The 15,309-nt window shown below is 38.7% G+C and overlaps 1 protein-coding gene across 1 annotated transcript; it reads right to left on the minus strand.

Moving 5' to 3' along the window:
- Positions 1–1,059: 1,059 nt before the first annotated feature.
- Positions 1,060–14,541, minus strand: LOC145768915 (bactericidal permeability-increasing protein-like). The gene is made up of 8 exons (XM_082580519.1): positions 14,431–14,541; positions 13,724–13,855; positions 11,115–11,175; positions 7,706–7,832; positions 3,563–3,707; positions 3,343–3,422; positions 1,488–1,632; positions 1,060–1,167 (listed from the first exon to the last, which is right to left on the minus strand). The coding sequence occupies exons 1-8, from the start codon at positions 14,539–14,541 to the stop codon at positions 1,060–1,062; spliced, it is 909 nt and encodes a 302-aa protein (XP_082436645.1).
- Between the last annotated feature and the right edge of the window lie 768 nt (positions 14,542–15,309).

The raw sequence follows: 15,309 nt of genomic DNA on the forward strand, positions 1-15,309 counted from the left end.
CTGTCATTTATGTTTCTTTTCCTTCAATTATAACCAAACCAGAATCAGCAGGTGCAGTCCGTATAACCAGGGGCATATAGTCATGAGGAAAATTACCCCCCTCCCAACAGAAATATTTTTGATTATCCCAACAGCAACATTTTTGATTGATATATTGTTGATTATTAACATTGGTCAGAGGCAGTGATATCTCACTTTGTTGTTTAATATTTTTGCTTATCAAATTGTTATGCTGAATGCTGCGACGCCCTCTCAGATATACTCTGATATGAACATTACATAAATAGTGTGGTTAGCGCGTTGGGCTCGCAGTCGAGAGCCTGCATGTTCGACTCCAGCCACCCGCACTTGCTGTTGTTTCTCTGGGCAAGAAATTTCACGATAATTGCCTCTACCCAGTGATCGAATTCGAGTAATGGGTAGTACCAAATTTAACTCATAAGTAGAGTAGACAACCGGAAACAGACATTGCCGTCGGCACCAACAAAAGGGAAAGATGGCAAAACCCAAAAGTTTAAAATATACATCGATAAAACAGTAGGCTACTAGTTAGTAGTTCGACTCCAGCCACCCGCACTTGCTGTTGTTTCTCTGGGCAAGAAACTTTACGATTATTGCCCCTACCCAGTGATCGATTTCGAGTAATGGGTAGTACCAAATTTATGTCATCAGTAGAGTAGACAACCGGAAACAGACATTGCCGTCGGCTGCAGCGTGGGTCATGGGTAGGGTAGCCTACGTCGGAAGGCGTACACCGATGCATAGCGCTCAAGTCCGCTTTCCCGCAATGCAGGATAAAGATAATAAAAAAACAAAAAAACAAGGCCTACTGCGTTATATTTTGTGCAAAAAATATTTGCTGACATCCGAAATTCTATCATTGAACACTGAACCAACCATTAGGCCTAGTCCAGTCTAGTTAGGCTATTCATCCAGCTATTTTGGTTTTTCATAGCTTAAATAAAGTTTTCACCCTCTGATACAGCATTATTTGACAGACTTTTACTATTGATTTTGGCCAAAATTACTCTTAGAATGCATAATTTTAAGGCATTTCTTTCAAAAGTTTCTGAAGAGGCTCTCCAGAACCCCCTCGCGGCTACTCATTTGCTCTCCTCGAAATTTTGTGATGGCTATCTCGCGCGTGATCAGCCCAAAAAAGTCTTCCTAAACCAAAAATGTTAATCTTTCATTGCCAATTTAAACTTATACTCGCGATAACCTCAATTTTAAAACAATTTATATCGCCTACGTTTATGATGTCACTGAAATGTTGCCCCTCCTCAAAGAAGGCTTGGTCTTTCTTTGCCCCCCTGACAAATTGATCCGGTTACGCCACTGTTACAGCATAACCTCTGTGCTAAAATTTACCGCCTAAAAGTAGGCTAAAACTTTCCGGATCGAATTTTGGCCGTTTTATGACTGAAGCAAATGAAGAATTATACTTTACCACTGGGTTAACCCACTCTCATTACTTTATTACTCACCAATCTGATGGTCAAAGCATCAATAAAGGTTTGATTGTCCGCGATAACTTGAGCTACGAGTTCATAATCGCCACTCAAGCCGATGGAGTTTTGTGAAAGCACTGCAGTAGGAGGACTGGTGAAACGAGTCAAATATCGCAAAGGCCTGTTACGAAAAGTTACTCCATATTTAGTTGCTATTCTGTAGACTACAACATTGGATAGTGAGGTTGTGACCCACTTGAATGTTAACCTACTTTACACTCAATCTTAAATATACAAAATAGGCAGGCCACAGCTTCCGTTGACTGCATATACTCCATTGGTAAGAGCTTCAAGATCCTTAAGAGTACTGTACGCGGCTGTGTCTTTGGCAAATACTTTATGACATGCTTGAATGTGCACAAAATTGGCTTTCTTTTATTCCAATCCGCGTTAATCTAAATCTCCAACAGGGCCGTGTGAGCACCATCTCGGCCTCCTTTCCCACCGAAACCCACTAGTAGGCCCCTATGTTTAGTGATTGTTCTTAAGAATAGAACCAGAAAGCGTTTAGGGCGCCAAGCTCTTTCAATGTGAGGAAAAAATTACATTCATCATTTTAGCAAAGAGTAAACAACTTTTAGGATTTTAAAGAAAAACAGGAGTTAATAGGCTATGCCGACAATGCAGAAGAGCATCTAGAAAAAAGTTGGAAAAGGACCAGAGTTTTAACAAAGTAAACTCTATAACATAAATGAACAATTCAATGCAAAAGTTAATGTCTAAATAAATGAAACGGAAAGGGAGTGTGGGCCGTGGGGGCTTGTCCCCTGACAATTTTGACAAATGTAATCTTGTTTTGTTCACTTTATAGGCATTTTTAGAAATAGTATATTTTTTAATCAAAATGCACACTTTGTGTGTAACCAAATTCATGAAATTAAAATTAGATTGGGGTAGAAGTTTTGTTTAAAATTTAAGTTACCCTACCATTTCAAAATGTTTTTATTCACAACCACAGAATGATTTCAATAACTTATTTCTTGAAAGTTTGTCTAGCCAAGTGTGTTGTAGCCTAGTAGCCTTTCACAAGGCTCGAACTTCAAAAATTGAATAGAAAATTCTAAAAAACAACATCTAAACTTTACTTCAATATTATGGCGCCCAACCTTGATTGATTGAATCTTTATCCTCGGACTAGCAAAGCTTCTTGCAGAGCTTAATCCCGGCAGTTTCGCATACTTGTAGAGGCTTTGAATCACTGACGCAGCCCGGTCACCGAGATTGACAGAGTGAAGTTTCTGATTGTTGAAGTGTTGTTGTCGGGGAATTACTCCATCCATTAGGTGCCGCTGAATGGAGAGCTGTCCTTAGAATGCGTTGCTCAAGCGCACACCTCGAGAGTCGAACCAGCGCCGCTTGACCTTGAAGATTATTCGTTCACGAAGTCACGCGCTAACCAACTGAGCTATCGGGGCGGACTTGCTTGCCCAATAGTGACGAGATGAACGAAATGTGGTTGAGCGAGCGAGCAAATGTTTTTGCAAAAGTAGAAGAAAAATTGTAAAATTACAAGCCGAAAAACGCCGCACAAACTAAATATGGGTGGGCCCCAGTTAGAGGTAGGCCCCCAGTCAGGGGTTTGAAAAGCTGTAAATGCGGCCTTGCATAATTTAATTAGCTATTGATTATCGAACTTCTGTAGTATTTTTATTTTTAAACAGTCGAAAAACATTAGACAGATTAAAACGAGTGGGCCTCCTTTCCAGCCGAGGATACGAGGGGCGGATAACACGGCCCTGATCTTCAACTACGTGATGTAAGCCTAGACATGACAAAAAAGTAGGCTACAGAAATATACCTTTAATGAAAAGGTGTAAGCTACGTTACTTACTTTTCTACGTGCGGAATAAGCGCTGGGTCAATGTAGGAGAGTGTCCTTACTGACAAATCAAAGTTGATGGCATCTCTGACCTACAAAAAAACATGATAAATTGTAGAAGTTATTTTCAGTAAAATAAATCAATCAATCTCGACGTTTAAGTCTCCATAATGTATATAATTTTGCTATAGCAAGATGAATTGTAAAATTATATCCTCCTGGGACCTCTCACCTGGTGCTCTTCAAACTGACGCTCAAAGAATTCATGACGTACGGCTGAAGCTAAATAAGTATTGATGGCGTAGTCGCTGATACCAGCTTGAAACATACGTCGGCTCTGACTCAGTGGGCTCATTGGAGTTTTGGAAACATTGTACCTGGTGAAAAAATGTTTAGATTATCTTAAAAAATAGATTTAAGCAGTTTGGAATCCATAGCTGATAAAAATATTGTAACATATTGTTTAGAAACGCTTTGATAGCCTATGGATCTCGTAGCAATAGTTCAACAAGCTTTTTTTTTGATAAAAGGAAAACCATCAAAGGATTTTACGCTTAGGGTACCATCAAGCGGTCAAATAAATAAGCCAGAGGGCTAAGTCGTAGGATTCTAGAGAAAGGTTCAGAAACATCTTCACAAGAACAGTTTGCTGAACCGCCAAAACAGGCTTGAAAGACACTTTCCTCCATACAAATATGTTGGCAATCAAACCTACTTTGATCGCTTAACAACTGAAAGATTCGTTTCACTTTCTCAGGCTGGATTGCCAGCGTAATGGTTTGATATTCCAGTATGTAATAGAGTTAAAATATCAATTTCTTCGCTTACAAACCCAGTTATTTAACCAACCGAAAGTTGCCACGTTTCAAAATACGCTAAATGCATTGAAAGTGAAAACAGTGATTGAAAGATGCCTTTTAAAAGTATTAGGTTATACTCGGTTGTTAAATATAACTTTACATCGAACCCTAAATGCAGGTTGATTAACCCTTCCAAGTCCCAGATTGGCCGTATAAGTAAACAATACTTGGACTCTATTAACGTAACCATCCGTGATGCATCACGACTGAATCAATGGAAAAACACAGACTCTGTGTTATCCTGGTTTAAGGCTATTCCATCTAAACGTCAATGCACCTTTTTGAAATTTGACATTGTTGATTTTTACCCATCCATTACGGAGGAACTTTTGTGTAAAGCAATTGAGTTTGCCAAACCATTTATGGATTTGGATGATTGTATCATACAAACAATTTTCCATGCTAGGAAATCGTTGCTTTTTGATGGTGGTGAAACTTGGGCTAAGAAAGATGGTTTGTTTGATGTTACAATGGGCTCATTTGATGGTGCTGAGATTTGTGAGTTGGTCGGCTTGTTTCTTTTGAACGAACTTTCTGCTATTGTTGACAGAGACATGCTTGGGTTATATCGTGATGATGGTCTGGCTATTTTGCGTAATTTATCTGGTCCTAAAGTTGATCGTTTGAGAAAAAATGTCATTCAATTATTTAAACAACATGGCTTAAATATTACTGTGGATACTGGTCTAATTGAAACTGATTTTCTTGACGTCACTTTGAATTTGCTATCTGGTAAATTCTGGCCTTATCGAAAACCCAATAATGATCCCATTTACATCCATGCCCAGTCCAATCACCCACCCAACATTAAGAGACAAATCCCGATTATGATTGCAAAGCGATTGTCCGCCACATCATTTGGCCAAAATGAATTTGATAAGACCGCATCTGTTTATAATGATGCCCTATTGAAAAGTGGTTTTGCGGAGAAAGTTTGCTACAACCCTGCTAATAACTTACGAACATCTAGGAAAAGGAGTCGGAAAATTTTATGGTTTAACCCTCCTTTTAGCTTGCAGGTTAATAGCAATATTGGTAAGGAATTTTTCAAACTTGTTTCCATACACTTTCCGCCCCATCATAGATTGCATAAAATATTCAACCGTAACACTATTAAGCTGAGCTACAGTTGTACTCCGAATGTTGCAAGCATCATATCCTCCCACAATAAAGCAATATTGCAGACTGATAATGAACCATCGCAGCCTGGTTGCAATTGCAGGGTGAAGCCAGATTGTCCTTTGAATGGGCAATGCTTGCAGAAGGCCGTTGTTTACAAAGCTACCATTGATAACGGCCCTAAGGTCCTTAATTACATTGGTTGTTGTGAAACTACTTTTAAAAAACGTTTTTCCAACCATAAATGTACCTTCAATGATAGGTCTAAACGAAACAGCACCGAACTATCTAAGGCAGTTTGGGACCTTAAGGACAAGGGTGTTGATCCTAAAATAACTTGGTCCATCCACAGCTGTGCTCGGCCTTATAGTGGAGGTGGTCGTAATAATTGTGGCCTATGTTTGGCTGAAAAGCTGGCCATTCTGAAGGCTGATAGTGGCCACCTTTTGAACAAGCGTTCCGAACTGGTGGGTAAATGTCGTCATAGAAACAAATTTAAACTCAAGTACTTCAAAATAAAATAAATTCCTTTTGATTTTCACAGGTTATTTTTAAAAAAAATTTCATTTGATTTTTACAGGTTATAAATCTCATTTAATTTTCACAGGTTTAGAAACAGATTTCATTTCATTTGTTCAGGTTACTACAGGTTACATCATCACAATTCTTTGTGATTTTCACAGGTTATAATTTTGAAAAAATTAAATTTCATTTGATTCTTACAGGTTATAAATCTCATTTAATTTTTACAGGTTTTTAAACAAACAATTTCCATTTATTTTGTTCAGATTACTGCAGGTTGCATTGATCATCAAACTGCATTCTGCTTTTTTGTGATGTCATAGAGGTTGCCATCAAGTTGCTTGGTTTCCAGATGGACAAATTAATTGAAACTTTGTAATAATGGATGAAGGTAGCCCTTAGTAATTCTGAGGTTTTTTTCTGCAGATTGGATTACGGTTATAATATTTAATATCTTTTCAGGAAGTACAGGTTTAAAGGTTTTTTTTGCAGATTAAATTACAGTTGTAATTATTTAATATCTTTTCAGGAATTATCGATTCATTACTTTTTTTGCATGTTTTTGCAGACCTTCTGATGATCCGTTAGGTGAAACAATTTGTAAAGGCTTCAGATAGTAATAACTATATTTGATTTAATTTGCTCTGCTTTGCTTTTTTGCTTAGCATTGAGCACTTTTTTGTAGTATTGATAGTTTTCATTGTTTTAGTAGCCTACTATATATTTGTCGGAAGTTTTCGACCGAGGTACGTAACTCATCCTGAGGTACTTGGCCCTTTCCCTCAGAAGTGATTGCTTCAAAGCATCAACACTTGGGTGAGCAATGGAACAGGCCTTTGCCTCCAATAACGATCACACACAAGAGTCCATGAGATTTAAATCAGGCAATGAGGGAGGCCACATTTCCTTGCTTTAGAATCTCAGTTCACGTGAGCACCAGTTTTGAGGCTTTCTTGAAGTGTGGGACGGTTCATCATCTTGTTGGAACGTGAAGGGCTGATCTTTGTAGTGTTGTGTCATCTCTTCAAAAGCTGGAACCAAAATATCGTTAATGTAGCGATCTGAATTGATTTTAATCCCTTGTTCTACAAAAATCAGAAAAGATTTCCAAGTTTTGGAGATGGCGCCCCACATCATGACAGAAGAGGGTTTTTGACGGCGGTAGGCTGTTCTCACAGAATCTTTAATATTTACTGAAGACTTTGCATGAATTCTATCACTCTGACTATTGAATTGAGCTTCAGTTGTGAAAATTTTTTTTCTGAAAAAATTGATCTGTTACCCGGCCATGCCTGCTTTCATTTCTCTGAAAAGAACCTGTGCTCTTTCAAGTCTCTTTTGCTTTTGGAGAGATGTAAGAAACTGCTTCTTTCTCATCTTGTAAGGAGACAACTGAAGATCCTTTTCCAAAATGGTTCTCATTGAAGTGTTGCTCACGTTCATGTCTTTGGCCATTTGACGGATGGATCTGTTGGGTTTCTCCTCAGCCTTTCTCAAACAGCCTTAATCACTTTCTTTGTTCGATCATTGCGAGGTCTTCCACTCTTAAGACGATCTTCAGATGTACCAAGTTCCTTAAATCTATTCACAACATGGTAAACGGTGGATTTGGAAACTTTTAAAAACTTAATGACCCCAGAGGTGGTGTTCCTTGCGCGATGGACCTGAGTGATGGCTTCTCTTAGGCTCATTTTAGACCTTGCAATTAATGCTTTCAGCTAATGTAGACCTAAATTTTGGAAAGTTTAGCAAGATATTTAGCATAGTAAAAGGCAATTAAATGATCTTCAATATGTTTAATCATAAAATGAAAAATATTTCAAGAACTTTCTGTTCCCCTGTATACTTATCCTTATGTTAAAAAGTAGGTGTACCGTTTTTCGGGATGATTTGTAGAAAAACACCGCCCGCTTACGCCAACTTCAATCGTGTTTGAATCGACCGTTGGAGGGCGCACAAGGCTAAAGTCAATGCTGGTGCTCAAAGGCAAAGCAAAAGTTGCTGAAAAAAAAAATAGTAAAAAAACGTTTACACAGCTTTTCATCTAAAAACAAGTTTTTTAAATGTATATTGACACCATTTTCATGCTTTTGTTTAGCCCTAATATGACTCCACGCATGATGTTTGTGGCCACCTTTATAGGCTACAACACATATGAAAATTATAAAACAATATCTTGCGTTCTTCTGGTGGCAGCAAACTAAGCTACAACTAACACAAGAGATTAAGAATGATAACCAGTTTTACCAGTCACCAGAAGAACGCAAGATATTATTGCATAATTGAATGCCTGGTGAACACTGAACAGTAGGGTGAATCGTTTTTCAACTTTTTTTCTTAATCGCTTATTAATAGTGCGGAAAAGTTGTGCACTGACATTGTAAGCACAACCCAAAAAAAATTTTCAAAAATTTTAATATCTTGGTTGCCCCAAAGAAGTTGAAATATTGGAAAAAGTGGAAAATTTCCAAAAAATTTATTTTTTGTTTTAGATTTTAATCGCTTTTTAAGAGCGCGGAAAAGTTGTGCACTGACATTGTAAGCACAACACAAAAAAAAAATTTAAAAATTTTAATATCTTGGGGTGCCCCAAAGAAGTTGAAATATTAGAAAAAATGGAAAATTTTCAAAACTTTTATTTTTTGTTTTAGTTTTTAACCGCTTCAGAAAATTTCAGAAAATTAATAGTTACTTTGCATTGCTGATGTCATGGTTGTCTGTATCCTGTTTAATAACATGAACATTCACCAACGTTTGCTTCCTTCCCTTCAGTGCGGGCCTTTTGTGTGTTATGTGTAGGCAACACAGCACACACTTGACTTACTGCAGGTTTCAAGCTGTATCTCTCTCACGCAGCTACACGGATCGCAAATCGATCTCATGACGACGACCATGACTCCAATTTCGTCCCACCATACTAGACCACCAGACCTGTGGCGATGCGTTCGATGGCACTTATGTGGGATCGCTATGCCATCTCTGATCAAGCACCGGCCGCTGTAGTGTCTGCTGCATTGCACGACGTAGGTATAGTAATGGTTAGTGCTGATAAAACTGGTATTATTGATAGAAACAAAGTTCGGAGATCAAGAAGTAGAAATCGAGTAGAATTGCAAGAGTCCAGGTCGGACGTTTTACACGGTTTGTATTTTGATGGCAGAAAAGACAAGACACAAAAGATTGAAGTAGACGATCATGGGGTGTTTCATAAAAGATCTGTTGTTGAAGAGCATGTGTGTATTATTATCGCCGAACCTGGATCTCAGTATTTTGGCCTGGTAAGTCCAACCGCGGGAACAGCCAGAAGCATTGTCGACTCCATAATGTCAGCAGTTTATGATAGAGGAACAGACACCAGCTTAATAACAGCCGAGGGGTGTGATGGTACTGTGGTAAATACGGGTCATGCAGGCGGTGTTATCCGACTGTTGGAATTAGAGTTTCGAAAACCGCTGCAATGGTTGGTAGCCTATGTCAACTCCACGCAAACGAATTACCCCTGCGGCATCTTTTTGAGTTTTTGGATGGCAGTACAACTGATCCTCGTGGGTATTCCGGACAGATTGGAAAGGCTTTACTTACATGTGATAAAATGCCTATCCGACGATTTGAATCAATACCAAGTAATTTTCCTCATATGGGTTTGACCGATTTAAGCACAGACCAAAGATACCTCCGGTACATTTGTCATTTCGTTTGTACAGGAGAAATTCCCAGTTCACTCGCCACAAGAAGTCTTAGTAAGCTTAATCACTCACTCTGGCTAACTGCGGGGAATTGCATTCTGCGGTTGTATATGGTTTGTATACCACAGAACCCTCTGATAATTTAAAAACGCTGGCTACCTTTATCATGAAGGTATATGCTCCTATGTGGTTTGAAATAAAGTGCAATCTACTCTGTATCAGCGGTGCTTTTCATCTATGGCAAACCATCAGCAAATCTTGCTTCCTCTCGGATAAACTAAAAGCCAATGTCGACCCTGTTACTCAAAGAAATAGATTTTTTGGCCACAGCGAAAACAGACTTTTATCAATGCTGTTTGACAAATAATCACATGTGCGTGAGCTGGGAATACGCCGTAGCCTATAGGCCTACTGCTTGCACGAGAAACTCCCGTTTACACTGAAATCCGGCGCTTCAAACTGCCAAAATTCAATTTTAATGCTGTCAGTTATGTTGATATGATATGCTGGCAAACCGATAACAACAAAACCGAACCTCCAATAACTATGAAAATGACAACAGAGAACTGTGGTCGTTCAAAAACATCAACACAGGCCAACATTCTCTCAATTTTCCCTGCCACACGCAAGCAGTCGAGCGAGGTGTCAAGGTTGTCACAAAGGCCTCTGTTGCAGTATGTGCTGGTGCCGCTAACCACGTTAGATTCATCAGAAGTCGGCTACAGTCCAGCAAAGACATGCCCCGTCTCAATACAAAACAAGATTTTAGATTATGTTCTTAAAAGGTTTGCGTATCTTACATGTAGGCTACTTGTACCATAATTCTACTTGTAAATATTGATTTTCTGCGTAATTTACACCGATTCGCGGGAGGCAGAGGCAGTGCAGTTACAAATGTGTAAAAATGGAATTTTTAAAAATTTGCAATTCTTTTTTGAATTTTAAACTTTGTTGGGGCACCCCAAGATATTAATTTTTATGGAAATTTATTTTTGCGTTTTGCTTACAATGTCAGTGCACAACTTTTCCGCACTCTTAATACGCGATTAAAAATTAAAGCTAAAAATAAAAATTTTGGAAATTTTCCATTTTTTCTAATATTTCAACTTCTTTGGGGCACCCCAAGATATTAAAATTTTTGAAATTTTTTTTTTGTGTTGTGCTTACAATGTCAGTGCACAACTTTTCCGCGCTCTCAAAAAGCGATTAAAAACTAAAACAAAAAATAAAAATTTTGGAAATTTTTCCCTTTTTCCAATATTTCAACTTCTTTGGGGCAACCCAAGATATTAAAATTTTTGAAAATTTTTTTTGTGTTGTGCTTACAATGTCAGTGCACAACTTTTCCGCACTATTAATAAGCGATTAAGAAAAAAAGTTGAAAAACGATCCACCCTACTGAACAGTCTTATTTTGCACAAAATAAAAAGGATATCTTATAACATACCCCGAGGATGTGAAATGACAAATGAACATCATCAATAGTGGTAATCAAATCTGAAGTCGGTTTTAGCTGATTAAATGATTTGCGCATTTAAAAGTAATGCTAAAGTTGATAAACTTGTTCTTGAATAAACCTTGTGATGACTGAACTCACCGTCAAATACTTTTATCCGTGAGTTCATCTCTGTGATAAGATATTGCACACTCGGACAAATCTGCAATGAAACAATACTCAAGTGGATCAGTAGCGTAGCCAGGAATTTTGAAAGGGGGGGGGGGGTTTGACGAACCAGCGGTGGGGGGTCTGGGGACCCCCCCAGAAAATTTTGAAAAATTACTTTGAATTTAGTGCATTCTGAGAGCATTTTCAACAAAAATGTTGGCATGAATATTCCTGTAAAATGGTGCTGTCCGGTGGCATAGCAAAAGGATAAGATCATGTTTTCTTCGGCATTTTTCGGAAATAAAGCTAAGTCTCTATGTTTTTTTGTTGCTAATTCCTGGCTGAGATGTTTGAATGTTTGGTATTGGCAAAACTCGCTCTTTTAATGCAGTTTCGTTTAAAATTACGCAATTTTTTTTTAGACTGAAAGCATCATTCTCAATATCGTGACGTCACACGCGTGCCAAAGGGGGGTTGTAACCCCCAACCCCCCCCCCCCCCCCCCCTTGGCTACGCCACTGAAGTGGATATTAATTTTAAATGCTTTGAAATTGTTAATTCCTAAACATTTTTCATGCATTTATTCTTCTATTGCATGAGAAGTGCTTTTTGTAGACTATATTTTATCGGGGTCAAATATCTTGACATTTCTCGAGCAGCCACTTGATGTTAGAGTTGTCCAGTATTGACAGACCAACTGTCTTTGGTAGAACAGGTGGTCTGAGCTCTTTCCTGGTGGCATATGTCTAAGGTCGGGAACAAAGGAGTGAGTTTGAAAGTGTTGTGTGTCCATTCCTCTTGCCAGGTCTTATTAATCCAAGATAAAGCACTGATGTAGATTGTGTTTTAAGGACAAAGGGATTTCTTGATGAGGCGGTTCTTTATCGCGTCGGTGGCCGTAGAGCGCGCGGAATGCTTCCAGTGACCAGCGGACCAGGAAGAGTGTGGCCGCGATTCGGCGAAGCTCAGCGAAATGCTTAAAAGAACTGATAAAAACTGAGTGGGTGTAGGTTTCAAGCATCTCGAAACAATATGCAAGGTGTTGGAAGCGGGTTTGTCGAGCAGGTGCATATGAGCACTACGACTCCATACATGAGCACACTGCTATACTATGCGGTGGAATGCACAAAAGCCAGGGTTGTGATGCGCAAAGTTGTTGTACCTGCCAGTCAACAGAGCACCCTTGGTGTTACTTTCTTGTGGAGTATTTTCAAGTGATGTTGATACATGAGAGTCGTATACAAACTGATGCCGAGGTACAAACACGTATACAAAGTGAAACCGGTACAAATTTCATCAAAAAGTGATGATAATAAGCGATCAAAACAATTACAGCAGGGGTGTCCAACCTTTTTGGCCAAAGGGCCACATGTAGTTTACGAATGGCTGCGCGGGCCACTTGAGTATTTACTGCTAATTTGTAATCTTAAAAATGACTGTCTGATAATTTCTAATTAAAAACCTCACACCCAAATTCTAATCTTAGAAATGTGTTTGTACATTTTATGGGTTATCATATATAAGAAGAGTGAAGTTGGTTTTAAAGTGGTTTAAGGTTTTTAATTGAAAGCAAACCAGCAGCAAAGCGTAAAAAATGTCAAATTGGCAATTGACCCTTCTGATGTTGCCGGAACAGCGGAGTTGCGCGTCCCGTAATGTATGGTCCGGCTGTTCCTAGGTTCATCCACGAAAAACTTGCTCGCACAAGTAAGTGCTGCCGAATAATGATGTCACGAAAACTGCCAATCTATGAATCCTCTGATCTTTTTCTTAAGAAACAATTTTTTTTTTGTAAAATTGTAGCAATAGAAAGTTTTGAACTTCACTCGCTAAAAGCAAGAAATATTGCTGATTGACTGACTCTTGAAGCACCAGTACTATTGTGTGGAAAGGGTGGATGTAACAATGTGGAAAATGTGATGCGTAACAATGTGCATTGTGATACAATAAAATTAACTTGAACAGTTGCGCACCCCATGCACTAGGGATTAAGAGTAATAGAGAAAGAAAGCAAACAATAAATGCCAATTTATCGGAATGTAAGTTCGCCATAAATTACGTTGGCGATTGAGTTGATTATATAATATATGTCATTTCGAAAAATATCACGCGGGCCATTCAGGACCTTCTCGCGGGCCACGGGTTGGACGCCCCTGAATTACAGGCTACCACATTTCATTATTTGGTTTAGAATGCGGTGATGCCCTTTTCTAAAAACTAGATGCTTTCTTCATGCATAAAATGCACAAAGTGGTGCATTATTACAAATATTCGTCAAGCTTTTTTGTTTGTTCACACGATAATAATAATTTTATGTGAGGTATGTTGATTCATACTAGGCCCACAATGAAGTTTGTTACTTCTACAGTCTGCCATATTTCAAACATGATCTTCAGTTTGTTTTCTTAACATTACTTTGCTGACGGTGTTGAAGTTCATACACAAAGCATTTGTGCCTACAATCCAGATAGCCATTAAACCGGTGCTGATCTTTATGGGATCGGGTCAGATCTCCTCAATCCTCCAGTCTGATGAAGATCTGTATCAGGCAAAGTAGGCTAGTTATTTGTTTTTTTGAAAATACTGTTATTTCATCTTACCAACTCCACAAACTTGTTTCGAATAACTCCTTTGATCAACTTCAATCCAGCTTCTATCAAGCTCGAGATGAAACTACCTTTCAGTTTGATGGACAGTCGTTGAACAGAAGCTCGGCAAAGGCCTGCTGTTATCTAAAATACAAACGTCGGTAAAACAATGCACACCACGAAGCAATTTTGTAAAAACAGCAGCAATGAAACCCAAAACAAAAAAAGTTACTCAAAACTCCCAAACTTCACAAGCAACAGCTGAATGTTTAAATATTTTAATTTTTTTAGGCCGACAACTGTTGCTCTCATCGGTATCCTACAAAATATTGTAGCGTATTGCAGAAACTTTTGTTGTTCAAGATTTCCTTGTTTTGATTGTAGTGATTGGTTACACATCACTTTTGAAAAAGCAACATTCTGTGCATGCATACATAGCCTAACACCGGGCAACATCAAAATTATTCCTCAAATGAAAATATGTTACCTAGACTAACTTTGGGATGCTGATTCCAAATCTGAAATCAGAATTGGTCTATCACGTCAGGATTTAAAGATATGAAAATTCACGAAATTCGAATTTTGCATTGATTGGCACTATATTATAAGGTACTACAGTATAAGGTATTGCGCAATTTTCTTTCCCAGCGAATTGTTGGTCTTCAATGCGTATCGTGTACGGTTAATATAGACATTATTTTGTAAATGCAATGTTCTACCTGATAATTAATGCATTCTTGAGTGTTCTTGGCGATGACTATGCGCACTTGGCCATGGCTATAGGGACTTGCGGAGTGGATGGTAAGGCTGTATCGATAAACCAACAACATCACTGTTTTGCAGAATTTCTAGTTTGTAACTAATTGTGAATTTAAGCTTTTGTTTACAATGAATACGAGCAGAAGACAATGCACGAACCACCCAGATAACTTCTGCTATATTTGTGGAAAATTTACCCCGAAGTCTAAGCGAAGAAACATTGCCAATCGTGTCAAGATTGACTACAAATATTACTTTGGTTGCAAAGTTGGTGACCAAGACAAGAACTGGGCACCTCACATCTGCTGTACCATCTGCTATGCCAATCTAATCCAATGGCTTAATGGAAAGAAGAAATCCATGCCGTTTGCGGTACCTATGATTTAACCACTCGGCAGCCGTGGCCGAGTGGTTAGCGCGTTGAGCTCACAGTCGAGAGCCTGCATGTTCGACTCCAGCCACTCGCACTTGCTGTTGTTTCTCTGGGCACGAAACTTAACGATAATTGCCTCTACCTAGTGATCGATTTCGAGTAATGGGTAGTACCAAATTTAAGTCATAAGTAGAGTAGACAACCGGAAACTGACATTGGCGTCGGCTGCAGCGTGGGTCAGGTGTATGTCGGAAGGCGTACACCGATGCATAGCGCTCAAGTCCGCTTTCCCGCAATGCAGGATAAAGATAAACAAACAAACAAACCTAAAAACCATACGTCGGATTGTTATTTTTGCACAACAAATATTGTTGGATATTCGTCTAAAAATAAGTCGAAAATCATCTATCCGACATGTGAGTCCGCTTTAAAACCAGTAGAGCATGATGCTGGCAATGGAATTCCT

Source organism: Aplidium turbinatum, chromosome 4 (genome assembly GCF_918807975.1).
Source record: "Aplidium turbinatum chromosome 4, kaAplTurb1.1, whole genome shotgun sequence".
NCBI classification, from domain to species: Eukaryota; Metazoa; Chordata; class Ascidiacea; order Aplousobranchia; family Polyclinidae; genus Aplidium; species Aplidium turbinatum.

Bases quoted from the DNA above. Each gene is read 5' to 3' on its own strand.
- LOC145768915 (XM_082580519.1), bottom strand. From the start codon at position 14,541: ATGTTGTTGGTTTATCGATACAGCCTTACCATCCACTCCGCAAGTCCC. The intron at 13,856-14,430 runs GTAGAACATTGC...TTTGTATTTTAG, and splicing joins AAGAATGCATTAATTATCAG to ATAACAGCAGGCCTTTGCCG. The intron at 7,833-11,114 runs GTGAGTTCAGTC...TTTTTTTTTCAG, and splicing joins ACGGATAAAAGTATTTGACG to CAACTTTTGCTTTGCCTTTG.